We start from the raw sequence: 25,860 nt of genomic DNA, 5'->3' as shown, positions 1-25,860 counted from the left end.
TTCAGTGCTGTGCTACAGGGACTGCTTGGAAGTATAGTCCACGTCAGGTGCCAAAGCCCCTGGCACCATGGTAAAGACCAGGTTCCTGGGTGCCCAGCACAGCCGCCTTCCATCAGGGAACCGTGCACTGATGGGAACTGGATACCACCGACGAGGGCCTTCTTGAGATTAGGACAGAGGAGCATAGATTTACTGTGGCTTGGCTGGAGGAGATGGTGATCAGCGGCAACAGTCCATGGGTCTTCAGCAGGCTGCACTTCATCGTAGGGATCTTGGTTCCAACGGTGATCTGTCGAATAGCTACAGTAGTTCGACTTTCATCAAAGATTTTAACTTGAGCCACAACCTGATCTACCGATGGTTAGAACCTGCATCATTCAAACTGGCAGTGGCTGTCCAATCATGGATAGCCACTGGCCAAACATTCTGCCCAGCAACAGACACTGTGGCTCTGATGTGGATTGGGCCTAGACAGACCCACATCCCCACCCACCCACCCACAAACCACCCACCCCCACACACACACACACACACACATACTTTAGTTTATTCATTTATATGGTGCGCACCAGACCCAGGGGTATCAGGGCGCAAACAGTACAGATAATCCGAGACTTAATTAACAGGTTACATGGTTATGCAAAGGATATGGGAACAGTAATTACATTGTAGTACATGGTATAGGCATAGCAAGGTACAAAAGATATAACATGTTCAAATATTAGCAAATATACAAAAATATGCAGTGGTAGTGCCAGACTGAGGTACCGGCTGGAGGGCGTGTAAGATGAATCAGTTAGCTATCGTTCGACTTGAGCCAGTTAATGTAGCTGAGTCTGAACTTTGGATAGGATTGATCTTCCCTAATATGGCGAGGTAGGGAGTTCCATAGTTATGCAGCTTTGACCTGGAAGCTTTTACCACCAACCTTGGATAGTCTAAATCTTGGAATAATGATGCAGTTAGTATTGGTGAGTCTTGTGGGTCTAGTGGAAGTTCTTCTTTGAACTCTGTGAGGTAACTGGGGGCAGCATTGTTCAGTGCCTTATGTGTCAAGGAGGCTATTTTTAAGTGAATCTTGTTAAGAGTAGAGAGCCAGTTGTTTTGGCGCCTTATTACTGAGATATGAGACCTTTTAGACACCACTAGTGCTGCTCTAAGGGCATTGTTTTGCAGGATCTGGATTTTTTGGGCGATAGATTTGATGGCACCAATGTATAATGCATTGCAATAGTCGAGCCTAGATAAAATCAAGGCTCTTGCTAGGACAATGCAATTATCATCCGAGAGAAAGGGTTTTCCCGTTCTAATCAGCTTACAAGTGTACGCTGTGGTGGAGGCCAAGGCGTTAACTTGTGTAGTTAGAGAGAGGGTGGAGTCGAGGTAGAACCCGAGGGTTTTTACCGCCTTAGCCACCTTAATAAGATTACCATCAATAATGAATGATGCATAATCCTGTCCTAGTTTTTTTCATGTTGGCATGTGTGCCCAGTATGATGAGTTCCGTTTCTTACCTTGTAAAGTTCTTTCAATGGGATGTTCCTCCGACATATTCCTTATCTTTGATAGATCATTTCCAGCTTGCTGGCCTTAGAAAACATTTTTCAGTAGAGGGCGCTGCTCGTCGACGTCCCTCGAGCCGATGTCCCTCGACGGCCTCCGTATCGGCGCCAACATCACCACGCGTATAAATAGACTCGCGCAGCGTCAGTTGCTCAGTTCAGTTTTGACGTTAACAGTTGTTTTATATGACTTGGTTATTGACCTTGAAGGAGCGTAAGTTGCAACCATAAGGGAAGTATTCCTGCAGGGATGGATGGGAGGGGCAATAAGGAATACGTCGGAGGAACATCCCATCGAAAGAACGTTACAAGGTAAGAAGTAACTTGTTCTTCGAAGGGATTGTGTCCTCCGACGTATTCCTCATCTTTGATAGTCTCCCATAGCAGTGGTGTGCGATTGGAGGTGGGAGTAAAACGCCATGTCTCCTTTTAGGAATGAACCGAATGCAATACGGCTTTGCCAAACCTAGTCTCTTGACTGGAGGAGGAATCCAGGTTGTAAAATCTTGTGAAGGTATGTGCGGACGATCATGTGGCAGCCGCACATATGTCTCGAACCGCAACCCCTCTTTGGAGGGCCAAGGAGGTTGCGTAAACCTGGTTGAATGAGCCCTGGGATTTTGAGGAGGCTCTTTCCCTGCCAGTTTGTAACATTCCAGGGTGGCCAAATTAATGCATCTGGAAATGGTTTGTTTTGTTATCGGTAATCCCAACTTGTGCCCAGAGTAATCCACGAACAGTTGGTCTGCTTGCCTAATCCTAGCAAGTCTGCTGATGTAAAAGCTTAAAGCCTGCCTTGGGTCCAGCCTATGTAGCCTTTCTTCCTCTTTCCCCGGACGGGGAGGCGGATAGAATGAAGGTAAAGTCATTTTCTGAGTGATTTGGAATTCAGAAGAAACCACCTTTGGGAGGAAATTAGGCTTCACCTGTAGGACAACCTTGTCTTTATGAAAAATTGTATGAGGGGGTTTACAAGATAGAGCTTGTAATTCGCTCACCCTTCCAGCAGATGTTAAAGCCACTAATAAGACAGTTTTAAGGGTGAGAAATCTTAGCGAACAAGAGTGGAGTGATTCGAAAGGAGTACCCATCAGGAAATTTAAGACTAAATTTAAGTCCCATAAAGGAACCTGGAAAGGTTTTGGAGGGTAGACATTAGTTAATCCCTTTAGAAATTGTATTACTAAGGGTAATTTGAAATACAAAGGTTCCTCCGCAGTGTGCTTGAAGATCGATAGCGCTGCGAGATAGCCCTTGATAGTGCCAACTTGAAGGCCTGAATTTGCCAAGTAGAGTAGAAAGGATAACACCGTTGGTGTACCACATGAAAAGGGGTCGATATTCTCTTCTCTACACCAGCTGCAAAACTTGTTCCAACGGCAGCGGTATAAAGACTTTGTTGCTGGACTTCTGGCTGAAAGCAACACTTCCATGACGTCATCAGGGAGGTCCCAATCCTTGTATCTCAACCTTTCAGAAGCCAGGCGTGAAGGTTGAGGGTTCTGATGTCTGGATGGAGAACCTGACCTCCCTTCTGTGAGAGAAGATTTTCCTTGAGTGGAAGACGAATTGGAGGGCAGATGGACATGTCCAGAAGGTCCGGGTACCACGTTCTCCTGGCCCAGTCTGGGGCAATTAGGATAATGGTTCTCCGGAATCTTCTCAACCTCCTGATAATTTGAGGAATGACAGGGACTGGTGGAAACGCGTACAGGAGTGGAAACTCCCAGTCCACTACGAACGCGTCCCCTAGAGCTCCTCTCGGGGGAAATTCCCTTGAACAGAACAGATCGCACTTTCTGTCGGTACTGGTGGCAAACAGATCCACTTGAGGGGTTCCCCAAAGTGCGAAGATCTCCTGAAGGACTTCCTGAGCTAGTTCCCACTCGTGGGAGACTGTGTCCTGCCTGCTCAGAGCGTCCGCCGTCAAGTTCTTCTCTCCGGCTAGGTGCACTGCCGATAGAGAGATTCCCTCTTGGATTGCTCAAAACCAGAGCTGCATTGCCTATTTGTACAGTGGTACTGATCCTACGCCTCCTCTTTTGTTGAGGTAGTGCATGGCCACTGTGTTGTCCGTCATTATCAGGACATTTTTCCCTTGTACAGATGGCAGAAAAGCTTTCAGCGCTAGTCTGATTGCTCTCAGCTCTAACAGGTTGATATGTAGTCTGGACTCTGATGGAGACCAACGACTGCTGATGGTCAAGGCGTTGGTATGGGCTCCCCACCCCGTGAGTTAGGCATCTGTGACTACTGTCATCTCCGGCCATGGGTGCCAAAACAGTTCCCCCTTCAAGATGTTTTTCTGGCAGGCCCACCACTGAAGGTCTCGAGCCACCTTGTCCGGAATCTGAAGGAGGTCTGTCATTCTCCCTGAGAATTGCGACCACTGAGTCCTCAGTGCCCACTGAAGAGATCTCATTCTCAGGTGAGCCTCTGGCACAAGGAAGATGCAGGATGCCATGAGGCCTAGCAACCTCAAAAAGTCGAAGGCTGGGAGACGTTCGGCATTTTGAAACTTGGTGACCATCTGCAGAATATCTTGAGCCCTCACCTCTGATGGCGAGGCTTTTCCCAGGGAAGTGTCAAGGATCGCTCCAATGAACTGGAGTCTCTGTGATGGTATCATCTGTGACTTCTTTAAACTGAGGGAGAAGCCCAGTTTGTGAAGGAAGTGGCAGACATAATCTAGCTGGATCTGAGCTTGTTCTTTAGATACAGCTCTGATCAGCCAATCGTGCAGGTAGGGGTAGACGTGGATACCTTCCCTCCTTAGACTTGCCGCCACTACCGACATTAGCTTGGTGAAGACCCTCGGGCGGAGGTCAGCCCAAATGGCAGAACTCAAAATTGATGAGAGCCGCCAATTGCGAACCTCAGGTATTTCCTGTGCTTGAGATGGATTGGCACATGGAAATAAGCATCCTGGAGGTCCAGAGATACCAGCCAGTCCTGGAGCTGGAGGGCCTGAAGGATCTGAGAGAGAGTTACCATCTTGAACTTGTCCTTCCTGAGGAACTTGTTAAATTCTCGTACGTCCAAGATAGGTCTTAGTCCTCCGTCTTTCTTCGGTATAAGAAAGTAGGGGGGAGTACCAGCCCTTGTTCCTCTCCGCTACAGGTACCGGTTCTATGGCACCTTTCTCTAGCAGGTCTACAATTTCCTGCAAGAGGAGCGGATCTGTAACTTTCAGAGGGCTGTTCCCCGCTGGATGACTCTGAGGGATCCGTAGAAAAGGCAGGCAGTAACCTTGGGCAACTGTCTCCAATGCCCAAGCATCTGACGTAATAGCCTGCCATTCCGTCAGATGTTGAGTTAACCTGCCCCCTACTGGTGTTTTGTGAAGAGAGTCCTCGGAGCGGTTTGGAGGCGGCTGATGCAGATGCCGAGGGTAAAGAGGCACCTGCTGCGGCTTTTGTGTTTTTACCCCGTCCACCTCGGGTGAATTTCTTCTGAGCCCTTTGAACCGGCTGTCCTCTGCCCTTTCCGAATGCGGAATAGAAGCGAAAGGACTTGCCTCTCCAAGAGGTTCCTGAGGGGCGATATGGTGCCTGACGGATTGCAGCTCCTAAGGATTTTGCTGCTGCCTTTGATGTTTGTAGTTTTTCTAAACTGTCGTCCGCCTTCTTACCAAACAAAGAAGAGCCGTCAAAGGGCATATTCAAGAGTCTGCTTTGCACATCGGAGCAAAACCAGACTTTCGCAACCAAGCAAATTTCCCGGTTGTTGTACTTGCCGCCATGGCCCTGCTGATACTGTCAGCAGAATCGATGCCAGTCTGAAGGGATTCGCACATTGCGTCCTTACCATCCTTAATGATGTTGAGAAACGCTTCTCTTTCTTCTCCCTCCGGGAGGCAGTCAGCCGCTGATGAAGCACACTCCCAAAGTGTGTGGCTGAACCTTGCGAGCGTACAAGTAGCATTGATGGATTTCAACGCCATGCTACATGCGGAAAATACTTTTTTGGCCATAGAGTCATATCTCTTATCATCCCTGTCCTGTGGAACAGTAGTGTAAGCCGATTTACTACCTGCTGAAGTAGCTGCCTGAACAACCAGACTCTCCGGAGTTGGGTATTTGGATAAATATTCAGGGTCAGCAGTAGACACCCAATATTTAGCTGATAGTGTCTTGTTAACTACAGGGATAACCTCAGGTGTTTCCCAGTTTGCCAATATTCTCCTTTGTAATGCTGCATGAAATGGCACTACATGATCCTCCTGTGGACCTTTGACCAAGATGTCTGAGGTTGTCTTGCTGAAAAGTAGGTGAGGGTGTGGACCATCCCATAAACTCTATTATCCTTGCCATCAAGGTTCTTTAAGGGGTTTCAGCATGTTCCCCTGGGTCTGGTGTGGCAAATACCACTTCTGGGGAAGTGTCCAACCCACTTGCTTCCTGTAGGGTTTCATGGAGGTCTTTCAAACTACCTTCCTCAGAGGTAAATTCCTCTAGTGCAGGAGTTGCAGGTCCATGCAACTCAAAAGGCCTTTCCTGATCTGAATCCTCCCCCTTCTTCATAAATAGAAGATAAGACCCTGGAGTGGTCAGGTCTTGAAAATGGAATAAATCCCATTTCCAGAGCAGGAGGCAGATTTGTCATGATTGGCTGAGAAAACGTCGACGTTGTCGACGCAGACGTCAAAGGCTTCGAAGCCATCGAAAAAGGCGTCGAGAAAGGTGGTAGAGGCCTCGATGAACTCGAGAGTATCGGGATTCTGCTCGAGGTTGTCGACGACATTCTCGTGCTTGAGGCTCTGGGTATGGCCACTGGCTGTGAGGTGGCCGTGGGTTTGTCCTTTCTCGGCATCGAAGACGGTGTCGACTCGACTGACCTGTGCGTCGAAGAACCCTTCGATAACGGCATCGACGACGCCGATCAATGTCGAAGGGATCCTCGACGACAGCGTCGAAGACGCAACTTTGCCTTTACTCGAAGGTTTGTGACGCTCGAGTGGCTTCTTTCGCTGGGTACTGTGACACGCGGCTTTTTGATTTTTCGGGTCTTTCACCCAGGGTATCACCCTCAGCAGTCTTCGATGGGGTCGAGGCCACTTTCTCGAAGACGCTTAGCATCTTTTTCCTGAATTCCTCCCACTCAGCCTGAGAGCTATGTTTAGTGGGACAGGAGACACTTTTTGGGGAAAGGGAAGAAGACGAAGATGAGGAAGGAGATCTTCGACATCTCTTTTTTGAATGCTTAGATCTCGAAGAGTGATGGGAACTGCTTCGAGATCTAGAACGAGAATGTCTTTTACGATGGCGAGGAGACAAATGTCTCGACTCCGCTAAGGGAACTTTCGAAGACGTTTTAACTGCCTTACCTCTCTCGAGCTTCCCCTTACGCTCCTTCAAGGTTTTCGCCGTCATGGACATGCAGTCCTCGCACTCCGAACAATGGTGCTCGATTCCCATGAACCACAAACAAATCCTGTGAGGATCCGTCAATGACATTTTCTTTCCACAGTCTCGACATTTTTTGAAGCCGGAATGTGGAGTCGTCGGTTCGAGTGAGGAAGCCATAGAGTACGAGTCGGTATTCATGAGGAATATATCGATATATTTGACTGAAGAACTGAGCAACGATATTCCGAGGCCCCACGAAGCGCGGAACTGAGCAACGGACGCTGCACGAGTCTATTTATACGCGTGGTGACTTCAGCGCTGATACGGAGGTCGTCGAGGGACATCAGCTCGAGGGACGTCGACGCGCAGCGCCCTCTACTGAAAAAATAATTCCGAGGCCAGCAAGCTGGAGATGATCTATCAAAGATAAGGAATACGTCGGAGGACACAATCCCTTCGAAACACCCTGTTCACCAAGGCCAAATCCTCTTCATAATCCCCGGAAAGTGGGAGGAGAATCTGGGTATCGTCTGCATAGTTAGTGTAGGTGATACCAAGAAGATCCAGATCATCGAAGAGGGGCTTGGTAAATATATTGTACAGAGTGGGGGAGACACAGGATCCCCGGGGGGACACCGCATGTGATAGGAATAAGGTCTGCTGCCGCAGAGTGTGCAAAAAACCTCATGGTTCTGTCACTCAGGAAGGATTCAATCCATATTATTGCCTCTTTTGAAAAGTTGGCAGACGTGTCTAAATGTCTGCATAGGACCTTGTGATCCACCAGGTCGAATGCAGCTGAGAGGTCTACTAGTAGGAGGAGGGCCGTTTTCCCTTTGTCTCTCAGCTCAACGACCTGTGCCTTCAAGTCAATAAGGGCAGTCTCTGTTCCGTGTTGGGGTCGGAAGCCTGAATGACATGCTCCTAGGAGTTTATGAGATTCCAGAAATGTTTGTATCTGGAGATAAGGCACTTTTTATCAAGGATTTTGAGCAGAAAGGGAACCATTGTGATGGGACCATAGTTGGTGGGTATTAGCGGATCTAATGTTTGTTTTTTAGTAGTGGGAGCGGTACCAGATGCAAATGACGCATTAATCAATTTAGTAATGAAAGGGGCAAGATCTCTTGCAGCATCTTTTATCAGCTGAGCAGGGCAGATGTCGCCCTGACAGTTGGAGGGCTTAAGTGAAAGAATTACTTTCTCAGCCTCATGGATAGAGATTTTGGTGAAATAGAAACGGGTGGGTCAAGTTAGCTGAGATATCCTTTGAGAGGACCTTGGGGGTGGTGTGGGTAGGTGGTTAAGTGATTGTTTTATTTGTGAAATTTTATTTTGAAGAGTAGTTACTTTGTTCACGAGGGCCTGTTGTATGTCAGAACTCCACGTTTTGTCCTTGGTGCAGATTTCGGGGGCGATGACAGGGGATTCAAGTTCTTTAAGGATAGAGAACAGTTCTTTAGTGCTAAAGTTGGCACTTGAGAAGCGTTTGTTGTAGGAGTTGTGTTTGGCGAGGAAGATCTCCTCCCAATACAAAAAAGTGATGTCTATAAGTTTTGCTTTAATGGAAGTGGATGGGAAAAGTCTCCATGTGGTTTCGCAGCTCCTTTTTAAATGTCTGAGACCTTTGTTGGGGGGTGAACCATTTGTTCAAATGTGCTTTTGGCTTGCTGGGTCTGAGTTTAAGGGGTGCAATGTTGTCTAATGTGGTTAGTATAATTTTGTCATATTCCTTAACAAGTATACTTGGGTCAAGGTTGCCATCTAGCCGATTGAGGGTAGGCAGGATGGCTGGGATCAGTATATCCCTTGTTATGTTTTTTTTTGTTTCTAGTTGGACAAGGGGGAGCGGTGGGTATAGTAGGCAGCAGTGGTCTGGTGGTGAGGAGTGAGAAGGATAGGAGAGAGTGGTCAGTCCAAGGGTAGGGTGTGTTGGCAGTAATATTGGCTATGCAATTGTATTCTGCCACCCAGTCAAGGGTTCTTCCTTTAGTGTGGGTGGGCTCACTAACTTTTTGAGATAGGCCTAGTTCAGATAGTGTATTAGCAATGGTGGTGGCATGCTTGTCAAGAGGGTCGTTGAAGCCCAGGTTGAAGTCACCTAGGACTAGTCGTTGAGATGTGGTTTTGAGATTCTCAGAGAGGAGAGTATGGATGTCCTCCTCAAATTTTCCAACGGGGCCAGGGGATCTGTAGATGAGCTGGATAGTTAGTAGTGTCTGGGAGTTGGTTAGAGGGAATTTGGCTGTGAGAGTTTCACATGAGAGTGTATTATGGGTGTGGGCAAGTCTCAGAGAGGCTAGATTTAGCGATGATGGCGGTTCCTCCGCCCCGTGCATTTACTCCATCTTGTCTGATTATGGGAAAACCATCCGGGACAGCTAGGGAGAGTAGGGGTCCTGCTGCTTCATGCAGCCAAGACTCCGTAATGGCTAAGAAGTTAAGGTTGTTAGTTATTATTAGGTCGGCTATGTCGGTGGAATGTTCCAATAGCGATCTTGCGTTTATTAGTGCTACCTTAAGTGGAGGAGCAGGTATGGTGGTGATGGGGGGATGTGGCCGGTGGTAGAATCTTTTAGAGGTGTTCGGTTTGGTTGAGGCATGGTAGAGATCAATGTTATTATTGGTTGTGTCATTAGACGTCTTGTGGGTAGTGTAGCGGGTGGTTCTGGCGTTGACTGCTGGTAGTGATCTGGTCAGTGGATCATGTACAAATACAAACACAAATGTAGTTTACTGAGGCGTGAGCGGAGTCTAGCGTTTCTAGCCCCTAAGATGCAAGGAGTACTGGGGCAAGGGCTAACTGCGAGGTGACCTAGGAGTACAGTCGGAGGTGGCTCAATGCTTGTCAAGCAAGACATGGTGACTAGGATTTGTAATGTCAGGGTAGTATACGTCGCTAGCAAGAAAAACAATGGTAGGACATTAGTAGGGCTAGTCATACGTGTAAGCATTATGAACAGGGGCCCTCTAGGTTTATTTAGGCAACGTTAGACCTCCCTAGACTATGATAACAATGGCTGCAGTACAGGTTATTTAGGCTCAATCATAGGCTAGATACAATTTACCAGAATAGGGCGCAAACATATGTTAGTTACAATTTACCAGAATGGGGCGCAAACATATGCTAGTTACAATTTACCAGAATGGGGCGCAAACATAGGCTAGATACAGTTTACCAGAATGGGGCGCAAACATAGATGAATCTTAAATTGGTTGGGATAGTCTCTTATGATATTTATATTGGAGAATTGTCTAGATACACTTTACCAATGTAGAGCACATTGGAGTATGAGGGCAGGCTGAGTACAATATGCTATAGAAGGGCAGTGTGACCTGGAAACAGTTTGCTAATTTAGACAAGGTGCGCTGCAGTGACAGGCGAGGTTTGGTTTACAGATATAGGTCACAATGAAAGGCTAAATGCAGTTTGCTCGTATACAGTGGGTATGTAGGCTCACATGAAACAACTTGGCATTTTTGGAAACATACATGGAACGTTGAAATATGCAGATATTACCAACGCGGCGCTCAGTGGAGCAATATATAATCAGGAAAGCAAGTAATAAAGGTGCAGAGGCAGCGCACAATGGATTCTAACGTTGTCAATTCAAATGTCAAGCAGTAAAGAGGTGCAGAGGCGGCGCTCAGTGGAGCAATAAATCATCAGGAAAGCAAATAATAATGGATTCTGGTGTTGGCAGGTCAGACAGTCAATTAGCATTTGTGCCGATTACACGCACAGGGGAACGGCATATAAACGCCAGTGGGGCAGTTGAGGTGTGTAACGCAAAAGTGGATTATGTCAGTGATTACACACAAAGGAGAACGTATGGATAGGCTGGGACATAGCTGATCGAGCGAGAAATAGTCAAATAACAGGGTACGGGGGAGGTATTCGTGCTACTCACGCTTTTGCAGAACATGGAGACTAAGAGTTTGATAAGTTCCATCGTTCCTATCGGCTCCGACAGGCTCGGGACAGGAGCCTTTTTTCTCGTGCCTTGTTACGAGAACCAGCGCTCGCCGGCCGGCGAGATAGGATTAGCTTAGTTACATGCAAAGCAGCCAATCCGGTCGCTTCTAGGCACAGGGGCTCAGGGTGCCAATAGTCGAATTTAGAAGGCAGCCATGTTGAAGGAGACGAACCTCGTGTTTCTTAATGGCGGATGGTGGTTTTATCAGAGAAAGAGCGCCAATCTAAAGGCTTTTCGTGGTTCTGGCCATTTTCTTGTTGTTGTAGATGCAGTAATGCGAATTTAGAACATGTAAAATCACGGGTGCTGCGCATCCGTAAATACAGCGAGGGGTGATGGTAATATTGCCCCAAAGCTTATCTTAACGCCCGGCAGGGTGAAGGTGATGTGGATGCTGCTCCTGCAGCTCAGGAAGATGCAACCAGAGCTCCAGCTCTGGTGGAGGGAAACTGGGGAAACTTTAGCTGGGAAAGCAAAGGCTTTGCCCGGGAAAGGACTTTTAAAATATGGCAATTTGTGGGCCCAAGAGGGCAGGAAGAAGGCCAAAGTACAAAATGGACAATGGACAGGGAAGATCTGACTGCCATTTTACAGTATTTGGTACTCTTTATGGCATTAAGCAGTGAAATACAAAAGTGCACGTGTAAAAAGTTAAAAACACAGTAGATAAATATTCGCTGCCACCAACCCTTCCTGAATACAATGCATTTGTAATCAAAGTTACAAAAGAAAATGTTTCAAGGATACAGTGTCTCCTAAACGCGCTTCACTGTAAGGTGATTTGTCCAGAATTAAAAATGACAAGAAATCCACTAAAGGAGACAGACTGTCAGTGCTGATAGTGTTAGGGACTGATCATTTTCACCATAAGAGTGAGCAAAAAGCAAGCTGAAGCCTTTACTTACCTCCAAAAGCGCCGGTCAAAAAGCAAACAATTGCAAAAAGAAAGGGTGTGCCATAGAAGTCTATGGGAGGAAAGCAGCAAAAACAATATCGTTCCTAGCAATGCTGACGGCCCAGAGGACTGGAGGTGAGACCCAGAAGGTTATGTCATATCAGAGCTCAGGAGAGGAGCTGTATCAAGTGAGTTGGGAGGGGCTGGAGCAGGAGTCCAATAGTCTTAGAGATGCCAAAGCAAGAGGCAAGGACTGGGAGAGTGGTGGTCAAAGAGGGTGAAGATCATTAGGGTGAGAGCAGTACACAGGATGATGGTGCTCAGAGGAGCGAAAAAGGTGCCTAGCAATGTTATGACCTTGATAGTGATAGTACAGAGAAGGGTCAGAGGAGCGAATGAATAAAGAGGGGTGAACAACTTGGGTTAAAGCAGTAGAGAGGAGGGTGGTACACCCAGCAGTGAAGGTGCCCAGGGTTAGGTGGGGGCAGGGTGAGATCATGTGGATGACAGTGTTGCAGAGGAGGGTGGTGTAGAGGAGTGAACACATAGGCAGTGACAATGTTAACCAAAGCAGTGAATGAACTGGATGAGACTGGGAGTACACAGACCAGAGGTGTTACAGAAGGAGAGAGCGGTGGACAGGAGCAATAGGAAGTCTGTAGAGGTAATGATAGTAGCTCAGAGAAGAAACTAAGTAGAGAGGAAACAGCAAAGTAATAAGTAGTGCAGGGTGCAGTAGTTGCAGGAGATCAAGGAGAGTAGCCAGAGCCCTATGGGATAAAGTTTGGCCTTACAAGTTACCAAGTAGACTTAAGAGTAGTTGTGAGTCCACTTACTCTGACCAGCTACCCTTGTCCCCATAGGGCTTTGGGAGTTGGCACAACCTCGAACCAGGGCCCTCCTTTACTGTATCCAGCACTCCAATATTTCTAATGTGGTAATCTATCTTCTAGAACAAATGGTGGGGAACCACAATAATAAAAAATAATAAGTCTCAGAGGAGGAAGGGGAGACGTCCAAGTGAAAGCAATGCAAGCAGAGTATTTGTCAATAATCCTGGCAACCGGGCTAGTCTGGAAACTGGGAAAAGTAAAGACTGTTCAAACGTCCTTATTCTGACAAAACCAGGTATTATTTTATACCAGCACCCTTCCTGAAAGAGAAGCCCTGAACAAAGACTTTTGTTATGAGAATCCAAACCCATCACAAGGCTAAAGAAAAGCCAGTTTCAACTTTGTTTTCCTGAATATGTATCTAATCGCTGCCACACGAGTAATCCTGACATTTCCGCTCCACCTTAAGCCCACTCACTGTAAAAGTTTCATAATAAATCACCTTAGTCTTGTATTTATGAATTAGTCTTTTCCTTTAACCCCCCCCCAAACCACTCCTCGCCCCTGTCTTAGGCTTCACAGCGCCGTAACTGGAGAGGGTAGGAAACAAGATTGCTCCTGGATTGGGTTAGGGGGCAAACAGAGTCTGCACCTGGAGGGGAAATGGGAGGCCAGAATCCGAGGCTGCATTGGAGGAAGGGGGTGAATGTGAAGACTGCATATGTGGGTGTTGGGTATCCACTGCATTATTAGACAAAGGATGAAATGTGCCGGGTTGTGGAAGAAGACTGCACGGACCGTTGCTGGGGATCTTCAACAAGCTTTACTGCATTATAGTCCTGGGAGGGTCTCACCACAGTGCTTGGGACAAAAACAAGTTGCAGTGCCGAGGATAAGGAATAGGATGAAATGCCAACATCATATTTTCCGAATTGTATCCTTTCAAGCTAAACCCCCATAATTAGCCCAATATCAAAAGAAGGGAACATTACAACTAAGTGTGAGAACATCATTCCCCAATCAGATTACAATCATGGAATTGATGTTTGTGTAAGTAACGGCCGTGTTTTCACACAATCTGTAAATGAACTCACCTCGTAGCATGTTCTGCTGGTGTTTGGCCGTGCAGATCAATCGACTGATGCCCTCGATACATTGACTCTTCGGTTCAATGTCCTTGTCTTTTGTTTTCTTAGGCAAAAACATGACTGGGAGAAGTAAAAAAAAAAAGAAAACTACTTTCAAAATCATTTTACTACACCGCATCTTTCCATAAAGTCCCAAGTTCTTCACCATCTGCACTCTGTCGAAGATCCCTGTTTTGCATATTTTGCTAATATTAAATAAAGGTAAAAACAGAGGGTGGCCATGCACCAGAGTTTAACAAAGTTACTCACTGTAGCGACTACCTTACTCCTAAATCCTTAGTCCCCTTTCCTCCATACTTTTGGGACATTCCGACCAGTGGGACGGGACCAGAGCACTTTTGTAAAAAAGCATCAAATTGAAAAATGTGTCCTTCCTCTCTCTTTACGCAGGGTACCACACACGGCCGTAACCCTGACCTACTTAGCTCCATCACTCTTCAGTCTTTTCTATCGCCAGGTCTGAGACCTTCAAGCAATAATAAAGGATACTTTTTTAGAGGGGATGGCGGGTGGGTGTATGGAGGAAAGTAGACTATGGAATAGGAGTAAGGTAGTCACTACGGTGAGTAACCGTTATACTCCTACGTCCCGTTCCCTTTCCTCCATACTTTTGGGAGATTACCAAGCACTCCTCACAGGAAAACGAGTGGATGGAATTCCCTGAAAGAGGTTCTTAAGAACAGCCTGGCCGAACTGAGCATTGCCTCTGGAGCTAAGGTCCAAGCAGTAATTCTTACAAAAAGCTGATGGGGAATCCCACGTGGCTGCTCTGGCAATGGTTTCCAAGGGAACATATATTTCTGGAAGGCAACGGCAGCTGCCTTGCCCCGTACAAGATGGGCATGAATTCCTTTTGGAGGCTGAAGGCCCTGAACGGTATACACCTCTGAAATACAGGAAGCAATCCATCGAGAGATAGTTGCTTTCGAGGCCGGCTTTCCTTTTTGGATCTCTGAAGGTCACAAAAAGCTGGGAAAAGCTCCTGAGTTTGGATGTTCTGTCCAAATAAAACTTAAGAGCTCGAATGACGGTTAAGGAAATCGACTGGTTCAGATGAAAATCGGATACCATCTTTGGAAGGAAAGAAGGAAGGAAGGATTAGTCAGGAGGACAACCTTATCCTTATGAAAGGTGAGGAATGGATGTTCTACAGACAAGGCCTGAAGCTCGCTTACACGCCTTGCCGGAGTCACTGCAATCAGAAAGGCCATTTTCCATGAAATGAACTTCCAAGTCCACCGTAGCCATGGGCTCAAAAGGTTTATGGCGTAAGGCAGTGAGGACCACATTCAATTCCCAATTTGGATGTGGGTTGCGCACAGGTGGATAAAGATGCAATAGACCTGCAAAATCCCTTTTAATGACCGGGTCTGTCAATGAAAAAGAGCAAGAGTCTGGACAGGTAATCAGCGACAGCCGACAAATAAGTCTTACAAGACTTACACATGTATGCCTGAAGATGTCAGATGAGAAACGAATGACAGGACTGTGTCGATGGTAGCGTCTCTGGGGTCCAGCTGTTTAGCTAAACATCAGTGCAGGAACTTGGCCACTTGCTCCTATACTGAGCCCTTATTGAAGGTTTTCTAGCCGCCTGGATAATACGCATATTATCCGCTGACTAGTTGAAACTTTCTAAGGATTCTAAGGATTTGAACTCAGGCACCAGGTCACCAAGCTGAATGATTGTGGGGAGGGGGGCCACATCTGCTGATCGCTCTGGTGAAGCAGGTCAAGAATTGGTACGCAGACTGACAGATGCTGAAGCTCTGAAAAACAGAATCTGGCTGGCCACCAACGGGCTATGAACAGGAGAGTGCAATACGTCGTGTTCCTGAGCTTGCATAGCGCCCAGAGAATCAGAGGAAGAGGCGAGAAGGCGTAGGCCCTCATGTTGTGCCACGGAATCTCTAGAGCATCCCCAGGTAAGAAGCTCTGAGCCCGTTCCTGGAAGCATAAAGAGGAAGTTTACTGTTTGATGACGTCACAAAGAGGTCAATTTCTGGAGTGCCCCAATGGCGAAAAAGGTCAGAGATAATCTCTGTGTTCAGTTCCCACTCGTAGCTGACCACCGCTCGTCGGATGAGTGAGTATGAAGTCACATTCAGTTGGCCCGGAATGTGCACTGCCAGCAGCCAAACACTGTGCTGAATGGCCCATTCCCAAATCTGAATGGCTAGATCTACAAGGGGAGGTGACCTGGTACACCCCTGCTTGTTGATCTAAAACATGGATACCGCATTGTCTGTGCGGATGCGGACAACTTTGTTCACAATCACTTCCTTGAAAGCTTTGAGCGCCAGGAAAGTCGTCAGAAGCTCCAGATAATTAATGTGAAATTGTCTGTCGTGTGGCGACCATAGGTCGAAAACCTGAAGATGATCCAACATCACGCCTCACCCAATAGGGGAGGAGTCCGTCGTAATGGTAGTTTGAGGGGAGGGCTCCTGAAAAGGAGCACCTACCCACAGATTGCTGGAAGATGATCACCATAGGAGATCTGTCATCATGCAGGGTGGAACCGGAAACATTTTGGTGCCCGGGTCCACTTCTTGAAGCCAGGAGTTCCTTCCAAAGAGCCATCTGCGTGAGTTGCATCTTGAGATGAGCAAGGGGGAAGAGCAAGCTTGCACGAGGCCTAGAAGCCTAGAAGCCTCTGGAACCACCAGGCCGACATGCTCTGACTGAATGAAAACCTAACACGTGGTCAACAGAGCCGCCATCCTGTCCACAGTCGGGTACACTCTGCAGTCGACCGTGTTCCAACAGAAACACAGGAACATCAGGTCCTGAGAGACAGTCATGGAGGATTTCCGCCAGTTCACCGACAGCCCAAGGCAGAACAGTAGCTGGGGGAGAGACTGAAGGTTGCTCGAGGATTTCACTGGACAAGGACTGCGCAGAAGCCAGTCCAAATATGGATACACATGAATACCCTGTAGCCAAAGAAAAGCAGCGATGACCGACATCTTCGTGAAGACACCAATGGTTTTGGTCCTCTGATGCTTTAGTTGATTTATATGGACATTTATTGCTATTATGTCAAAGAACAATGCAATCATCAATTTTCTGTAACTTATCAAAAGGCAAAATTGTATTTGTTTTTTGTTTAGTATGCATTTGTTTTTTATCTCTTTTTCTTTACTGCACTATTAGATGATACTAATCCCATCTATTGTGCAAACAATCAATAGTGTTGTATTCATACCTTATTTTTCTGTTTAGGAATGAGACAGTTTTGGAGTATATATTTATTACTATATTTTTTTCATTGTTGGTGAAATCAAAAAACCAATAAATTGTATTTAAGTACTACTAAGCAGAAGTTATTTTTTAAATTCTCAGCTCTGTTTTGGTTTGTCGATTTAACAAAGATACTTAAAGGGTATTGAGCTTACGTTTTGAAGCTCTGAGTCCAAGTTGCTTTAAAATAATATGACTAAAACACTCCGACATTAGGAGAGTGCTAAAATATCTGTGGTTGGAGCTCTTTCTTTGTTCCATATTGTTTTCTAGCCCTCCTTTCCTTCCACAGCAGGGGCTATCCCTTTAGTTATAAAAAAAAAAGAGACCAAAAGGGAGCACACGGAATTGGAAGTGCTCCTCTCCCAGGGAGAACCGCGGATATTTCTGATGCGGGCTCGAGATCAGGATATGCATATACGAGTCCTGAAGGTCCACAACGCTTAGCCATTCGCCCTTCTGAAGAGAGGACTTTATTTGGCGGGGCGTGATCATCTTGAAATTATCTTGGGAAAGAGAAAAGTTGAACTGGGAAAGGTATAGTATGGTGCGCAGGCCAGCCTGGTTGGGTTTGGGCACCGTGAACCGACGGGAGTAAAAATCCTCCCCTCGTTCCATTAGGGGAACGGGTTCCACAGCCTTGAGATCTAGAAGCTTCTGGACCTTGGCTCTGAGTGAGGGTGTCCCCGACTACTGAAAGGGAGGATTGGAGGGATGAGCAAGCGGAAGCCCGTCGAACGATGGTCAAAACCCACCAGTCTTCGGTGATGGTTTGCCACGCCTCCAGATGAGACGAGATTCGTCCTCCCACCGGAGTCTCGTGCAGACTTTCTCCGACGGGAGCTACCTGTCGGAGGGTCAGCTCTGAGGTCCTGGAAATCTCTGAAGCCTGAGGAGGACCGAGACTGGGATCCAGATCTCTGAGCTTTGACTGGGGGCTTCACAAGCACCGACAGAGACTTGGCAGTTTGCGTGCTCGCTTTAGTCTTTGTAAGCTCGTCATCCGTTGAAGAATAAAACAACTCTTTGCCGTCAAAAGGCAGGTCCAGAACTTTATCTTGGACCTCCATCGAAAACTTTGTTGCATGAAGCCAAGCTTGACGAGAGGTGTCCACCCCCAACATGAGGCCTCGAGCTGAGGTGTCAACATGGTGCGCAGCAGCCTCCAGCATATCCTGCACCAATACCCTGGCGTCTGACAAACCGCCTTTAAAGTCTTCCAGTCTGTCCCCAGGAATGAACTCCTGGAAGTCTGCCAAATCCCCCCACAGTTTCATAATCGCCGCTGCCAAAATGAGCTCTGCATTAACCTGACGTAATTGCAGCGCCGAGTTGGGAAAAACTTTCTTGGCCATGGGATCAAGCAACTTGTCTTCCTTGGCCAGAACTTGAGCCGCAGCAGAAGAGGTCTTAGAGGCCTGCTTGGATTGCAGAGTGGCAGCTGCAACCACCGTTTAGGAAAGGAGCAGACACGACGCCAAGGCTACTTCCTCCGAGGTGTGAAGCCTGTAACAGGCGTCGATTCTCTTATTTATATGTAGCCCAGTGTGGGGTTTATCCCAGACTTTGCGGGCCTCGGCCAGAACGTCCTTCTGAAGAAACAGGCCGGTGTGCTCCTGCAGAGACAAGGTGAGCGCCCCATCCTGCGTAGCGGGTGCCTCAGGTACTGGTATGTGACATGTCCAGAACCCTGTCATGGAATGCTCTGACAGAGCGGGACTGGTCCTCACTTTCTTGGTCTGCCTGAGGGTTGTCCAGAGCGTCAGGATCCGCTGTTTGCAATGCGACCGGTGTCAAATTGATGGCTCGCTCTGCTGGGGTCTTGTCAACCGGAGACAACGGAAGCAGAGGCAGAAAAGGTGGAGGTGGGCCGGGAGGTAGAGGTGGTACCGCTGTCGGGGCGACAGATGCTGTGACTGGAACTGCCGGGGCAGGATGCGACACCAGAGGGCAGATCTCTCTAAAAATACCTTTAAAGTACTCCCTCATGGGATCAGTGTTCATAAGACTCTGAAACTTCCCAAAAAAGGCATCCTCTCGCAAAACTTTAGGTACTGGAATGGGCAGAGGCTGCTCATGAGGGACATACCTCCACAAACGTAGTGAGGAAGGCTGCCAAGAGGGCCTGCCACTATTGGGGTCTACATAGACCAGTGGGGCAGAAGTAGGAGGAAGCTAGACCATATGCGGTAGCGGCATCTGAGCGCGCCAGTCATGGGGGGGGCGGAACAGATTCACACTGTCCAATGGACAAGGTTGTCCACCAAAAAGAAGGTTCCCAGCACCTGCAGTCGATAGCATGGGTGTGGGGGAAGAATCCAAAATGGCCACCGTAGTCCACGCAGGAAGGCCCGCCATTGTGAGTATCTGAGGAGAACTGCGTCACATTTGTGGATGAGGCAGGTATCTCCAGAGATTGGTCAGGGGACTTGATTGAAACTTTAGCCTTGACACAAGGATCCTCGGCAGAGCCGGTACTATGTTAACTGGACATTCTGTCGTGACCCTTTGAATTAGCCTCCAAGAGAGAAACCACGGCCAAGCCGGTAAGAGAGGAGAAACGGTCAGCGACCTCTCCCTGTTCCCCCTCAACAGAACCGGTATCACTGCGAGCACGGGAAAGCCAAGGAATCCACCTCACAGCCAAGACCTTAACGGGTCTCTTAATTCTGTCAGTACACACCCTTGGCCTCGATGAGAGGAACCTCGGAACGGAGTCCGGTCTGTATAGCTCTCCCGACAGGGGCCTCAAACCGTGGTTCAGTACAGAAAGCCTCAACGGAGGCCCTGGGCATACCCCGGTGTCTGTATGGGATGCTCCAGACAAGGAGACCTCGGAGCGAACTCTGGTACCCAAAGCCTCAGCACGACTGGGCTGGCTATAAGCACCTGGTTGGTGAACCTCGGATCGTGATCTGGTGTAGGCAGGCCACTCACGGAAACCCTCTGAGAAAACCCCGGTACATCTACTAGGCCTGCGAGGCACCTCAGGGGAAACCCTGGTAGCAGAGCTCTTGAAGCCTCTCCCGAACCTGGAGGACCCCAAGAAGGAGTCCCCCGGCCGGGGTGCCCTAAAAAGTAAAGAATTTACCGGGCGTCTCTTCTTTTCATCGATGAAGAGTTGAAAATGCGGTGGAGGAACACGCTGGAAGATCTCCTCCCCCCTGACGAAGACAAAGCTGAAGTGCCCGGACCGAAAGGGAGTCGCAGTAGAAACACGAGTCCCAACAGTGATCCGGTCCCAGACACTCCAAGCAGAAAGAATGGGGATCTGCCCTAGCGAAACGATGTTCGCAAGAGGAACAAGAGACAAATCCCAAAAGATACGACATAGACTGAGGACTACGAGAATGCAGAACCGGAGCAGGAGAGAAAGACAACGGGAAAGAAGAAAAAGGTCTTTCCAGTGATGCAAGTGCATCCAGCCCCGACCGTGCAGAGAAAAGGACTGAAGAGCAATGCGCGGGGCAGAGCTAAGGAGGGCGGGGTTATGGCCGCGTGCGGTACCCCGCGTAAAAAGAGAAGGACACATTTTTCAATTTGATGCTTTTTTACAAAAGTGCTCTGGTCCCGTCCCACAGGACGGAATGTCCCAAAAGTATGGAGGAAAGGGGACGGAACGTAGGAGTGTTTTTGTTACAGTATTTGCACTGCTGTCCTTTTACATGAAAACCCTACCATCACTGGTTATTTTTTTCTAAATTCTGAGACAAAAAGTCCTTTTAGGTTGGAGGTGGGGATTAGAACTGTTTGACAGTGTACATTGATCTTGGAAAAAACAGGCATGTGTAGTCATGAAACCTTCAGAAACTAAAATCGTGAGTGAAGGGAGTTTCAAACTGGTGCCAATCCCTTTGTCGGACTACAAGGCATTTTCATATTGAAATGCGCACCCTTTTGGGACCAGGCATTATTTGCATATGGTCTTCCCCTTTCTGTAATGGCTTAGTGGACTGAATAACAATGGTCTGGAAGGTTGCAGGCTATGCAAGAGGTTAAGAAACTCCAAACCTTCCAACCACCTCTTTCAGGTATGCCCAGATGAGGGTCATGAGGCTGGCAGGCCTAGAGACCAAACGTACACCTCACTGATGATGCCCAAAGGAGGCCGAAACATGCTCAAGGTTGTCTCGTGCAGAAGCAATGTGACCAAGTAGTTTGGGCACACCTGCCCAATTTGGGGTGGGACCCATCGTGATTTGCATGTGGTCTTTTCTTTTTGTGTAGTGGCTTGAGGGTTGCCAGAGTTGTTATGCCAGATAAGTTAAATTCCAAACCTTCTAGCCATCAGTTATTTGGCTTTGCACAAGTGCATAAAAGCAAAGGCACTACATAAACAACACATCATTTTCATTATCATTAACTCGCTTATGGATGTTAAAAAACTCACTATCATAAAAATGGGTAAAGATTCTAAAGCGGTTGCTCCAAGATCCTACGACACTGCCCCCCATCCCCTACACATTTTCCTAAACCGACAGAGTACACCCCTTTTGCAAAGTGATCATTTCTAAAAAAGAGTTACTGCCAAAATATTCTGTAATGGTGCCATCATTTACAGGAGGTATTTCTCGAGGCACCACATCTCTACATTTCTGCAGACGTATTTTCCAATCACCTCACCCTTACCCTTCTTGTTCTTCTCCTTGGTTACCACCGTCATGGACATGGTGGGCGTGGAACCCATTTCAATTGTGCTGGGCAGCCTGCTGACCTGGAGCGAGCGGAAAGTGCATTTCAGTGTGTTTTTGGCAGTGGATGAGTCCTTCTTCTCGAGATCCTTCTTTTTCTCTGTGGCTTGCGCAGCAACCCAATAATCCAACTGCAGACCCATCAGCTCGCTCCCAGGACTCTGGCTGAAAATGAGCAGACAGGAAAATACATGACGCCAGATTGTCAGGCAAACAAAGTAGAAATCGGCCTTAGCATGGAGACTCCTGCTCCACTATTTGCCTTAGGAGGACTAAAAATCCCTTTGACGCCACCAACCATAATCTCATTATTCGGAGGCTATCGCATCCATTTTCATGAGTGAACCACAAGAATCACAAATAAGACAACAGTACAACCACTCTAGGAGTTCATTTGCATCATCGGAGCCCCAGCACACAACTTTTCCACACTTAACCTGTTTAAACAGTGTGAGAAACCTGAGGGTGTCCTCACATCTACTCCCCTGTGGTCCTCTCAGGTGGCAAGGAAAATGTCATTGCTTTTGGATCCGGACTCTGGGGGTGGAGAAGCGAGGGAGGATCACCTGGGTGACGGGTCCTTGGGAATTGGCGCTGAGATGTCCTCAGGTGAAATGCAGTATTCCGCACTCCCCTTTCATGAAGATCCTTTATTCCAGAGGCAGTCATGGGATATTGTTATCCCTGCCCCATTGACAAGAGATATTACCAGCCCAGAGGCTTTAGAAAGAGGAAGCAAAGGAGAAGGGTTAAAAGTGGGGTACACAGGCAAGACAGCAGAGTATCCCCCTTTCCCCTATTAATGACCAACCTAACCCCTCCCCAACCTTTATGGGCTACTGCAAAACCTCTACCTTCATTTCCCCACATTTAACCTCTGAAATTACTGGGACGAGGAAGAGAAAGAGGAGATAGAGTAATAAACACCAAGACATGTCCCCTTAATCATAGTCAGCCAAGCCCAATTAAGGATCTACACCTGCAACCTGTTAAATGGTTGCAGGTGAATAAAGAGAGGGCCAAAGAACAGCACAGGGAGTACCATGGGGCCTGTGGGGGAGAGACCAGCAGGGGAACCTTTTCCGAAGGACCAGCAGCCCAGAGAACCTGTACAGCCCACAGCGTGTCGGGCCATTGGGCTGTTACAGGTGTGGAAGACTGCGCAGCGAGAAATCAGCAGCAGGAGCTCCGAACGAGAACGAGAAATAAGAACGTGGTCCATATCCGTACAAATGCAGCACGGCTTACAGCATGTGCAAGACAGCCCGGTATGCAAGCGGGGCTCGCAGAAGCTGGCCTGCCGACCTAGGGAGGCCACCCACCGAGGAACAACGCCAAGGACCAGTGAGTGTTGGAGAAAGCTACGCGGCAGCTGGGGTGTTCCTAGCGGTCTGTGAATAGGTATTGAATACCGATCTGAATAGAAACTTGAAATTAAGCAGATTGAATGCATCCCGACCTGCCGGGAGTTCAGGCCCCAACCGGCAGAGAAATCACTGAAACACTGGCACCGTTAGAACAGTGCTTCAGTGGTTCCTATTCTATAGAGTCCTCTGGGACTCCATGGAATTGGAACTTAGCGCCGTTGTCGATGCCCGTAATATCCCAGTAACAACGGGATATCGGGTAATGGTAAGGCGAGTCTGCCGGTAACTTGGCTACAAGCATACTCGTAATGAGGCCCGAAGTATTCCCGTCTTCCTGCCCGTTCTAAGGTATCCCAAAAGTTCACAACAAAAGATCTCAAAGTTCCTGTGAATCCTTTCTCGGATTCACAGCCGCCGGATATGTCTGGTTCACTCTCCTCCGAAACACTATCCAGGAAATGACTTCCGACAGCCTCTAAGTAATTCTTCCTTTTATCTTGGTGGGTCCAAGGACCCTGTATCATTTCAAATACAGTTTGCCTTTTCTGAAGCTCTCATATCGGTGCAAGTCCCAGGCTCGCAATGCAATGTAGCTTGGTTTACTATCCTGCCAAGCCTCTGGGTCCCAAACTTTCTTATTCTTTTATATTTACTTGGGTGCAGCTCCCAGACTCGCACAGGGGTTTCACCACAGCTTGGTTCACTCTCCTGCCAAGGCTGTATCTCCCTTCTATCAGCTTCTGTAACTCTGAGGGTCCCAGACCCACTTATTCTCTGGCTTTTACTTGGGTGTGGGTCCAAGACTCGCACATCATTCTCACAGTAGCTTGGTTTAGTCTCCTGGAAAGCAATCACTTCCCTTCCTTTGATTTCGTTTGCTTCCAGGGTTCCAGACGCTTTCAGTCTCTTATTGGCGTAGTAGTGCGGGTCCCAATCTCGCACAATGTTACTAGGGTCCCTGACCCTTCTATTCTGTACTTCACACTTGTTTTCAAGCTTTCCCGGACCACCAGCCCCTCTCGGTCTGCCCGCGTACCTTGTTTCTCTGTGTGCAGTGGACTGCTTCTGTGAGGCTCCGTCAGAGTTCTGGGACTTACTGTCATTGTTCGCTGCTCTGCCCGCTTTGGCATCCTTCATGGAGCTTCTCTCCTCATGGTTGCTGTGCTCTAGTCCCTGGGATGCCCAGGGTTTGATTCGGTAGGCGGCCGTATCGTCCCAAACCATATGATGCCAGTCTCCGCCCTCTGTGTCTGGCTTTCCTTCTCCGGGTCTTCTGGAGGAGCGTTGCCAGCTGCTTCTCAGGTGCCGTCGGTCATCTCTCAGTGTCTCAGGTGAGGCATATTTGAACTCCTGCACCTTCTGGTCATATTGTTTATCGTCAATGGCTCTCATAGAAGATTAGAACTCTCTAAATACACGCTCTTTGGTGAAGCATGCTATTGAAGTAGGAGTTTACATTGATATGAATATTGACATCTGCGCAATATCCAAGACTTGCGGCCATAGCACAGCTAGTCCGTCCCTTAACTTGGCTATCCCAGTTGGATATAGTATGCTGAGGCGAGATAGAGAGGAAGGGCGGGGGAGGGCATTTGCCTTGATCTATAAATCCTCTCTGAATATTTGGGAAACAAGAGGGTCGATTATGAATGGCATCGAGTCTCTTCATGTCAAAATCGGACTTAATGCAGAATCCACATTGAATTGTATTCTTATTTATAGACCCGATTCCCTTGTGGATGATTTTATGTTAGCATTTTCTATTTGTTGCCCATTTCAAAACCTAATTCACGTTTTCTACTTTTAGGGGATTTTCACTTCTGGTTGGGGCATAAGGAGGATTTGGCTGCAGCAGAACTGCAATCCACCTTGGCAACTCTAGGTTTTGAGCAGCTGAATCGCTTACCAACTCACAATCTTGGCCACACCCTTGACTGGATCTCGGCTTCTAATGCCACAACTAAGGACCTTCTTGTAGTACCTTGTCCATGGTCTGACCATGCGTGTATTCATTTTACTACCCAGGCGGACTTTCCTATTAAATTGAAGAGTAGAGTGATTCTGGGTACTCTTGGCAGAAATTTTAAACAAGTTACACGAGAAAGAGTTAAACCACTGCTTAGCTCCTCTATTAATTTCACAACACATGACTCTTATACTGATATGTCTAAACCACTTATCTAATTTTGAAGTGATTACCAAGTCGTTAGTGCCCCTCAAATGTAGAAAAGTCAGAGAAGGAGCCTGTAATAAATTTTGCTCTCCCCCCACACCCCCAACCATGATTTAAAAAAACAAAAAACATCCACTATGAAATCCTTTTATAGCTGGAAATCCAATCCATCGCCTTACGCGCTGTCGAAATGGCTCTATTTCTGAGGAGGAATTGTCATCTATTGTTACCCAAATTAAAACATACTGCAAAGGTGATCCTTGTTCTGCTACTATAATCAAAACCTGCCCCCCTCTGCTTCTGACTGCCATATGCAAGTTTTTCAATGCTTCATTGATGGAAGGACATGTGCCTGTGGACCTCAAACAGGCCTGGGTTACCCCTATACTAAAAGAAAACGGCTTATCTCAGGAGGTGCCACTTAATTATATGCCATAACAAACACCCCTTTTTATGGAACATTTTAGATAGGGTAGCTTATGGTCAGATTGCCCAACAAATGAATAGTTTTCCAGTGCTTAACCCACGTCAAATCGGGGTTTAGAGCAAACTATGGCATGGAAACGGCACTACTGGAGCTTAAATCTAAATTATTGGAAAGGATGGATAGGGGCCTTGCTTCC

General features: G+C 47.6%; 1 protein-coding gene across 3 annotated transcripts in view; it reads right to left on the bottom strand.

Moving 5' to 3' along the window:
* Positions 1 to 25,860, bottom strand: part of PACS2 (phosphofurin acidic cluster sorting protein 2) — a 1,334,790-nt gene that overhangs the window by 37,014 nt on the left and 1,271,916 nt on the right. For all 3 annotated transcript variants that reach the window (XM_069638734.1, XM_069638735.1, XM_069638736.1), the window contains 2 exons: positions 21,636 to 21,862; positions 13,710 to 13,823 (listed from right to left, as the gene is read on the bottom strand). In XM_069638734.1, the coding sequence (XP_069494835.1) occupies positions 13,710 to 13,823; positions 21,636 to 21,862 (341 nt within the window). The remainder of the gene's footprint in view (positions 1 to 13,709; positions 13,824 to 21,635; positions 21,863 to 25,860) is intronic.

Source organism: Ambystoma mexicanum, chromosome 14 (assembly GCF_040938575.1).
Source record: "Ambystoma mexicanum isolate Mex_15411 chromosome 14, UKY_AmexF1_1, whole genome shotgun sequence".
NCBI lineage: Eukaryota > Metazoa > Chordata > Amphibia > Caudata > Ambystomatidae > Ambystoma > Ambystoma mexicanum.
The sequence above is the reverse complement of the archived record's forward strand: the minus strand, read 5'-3'. Positions and strand labels throughout refer to the sequence as shown.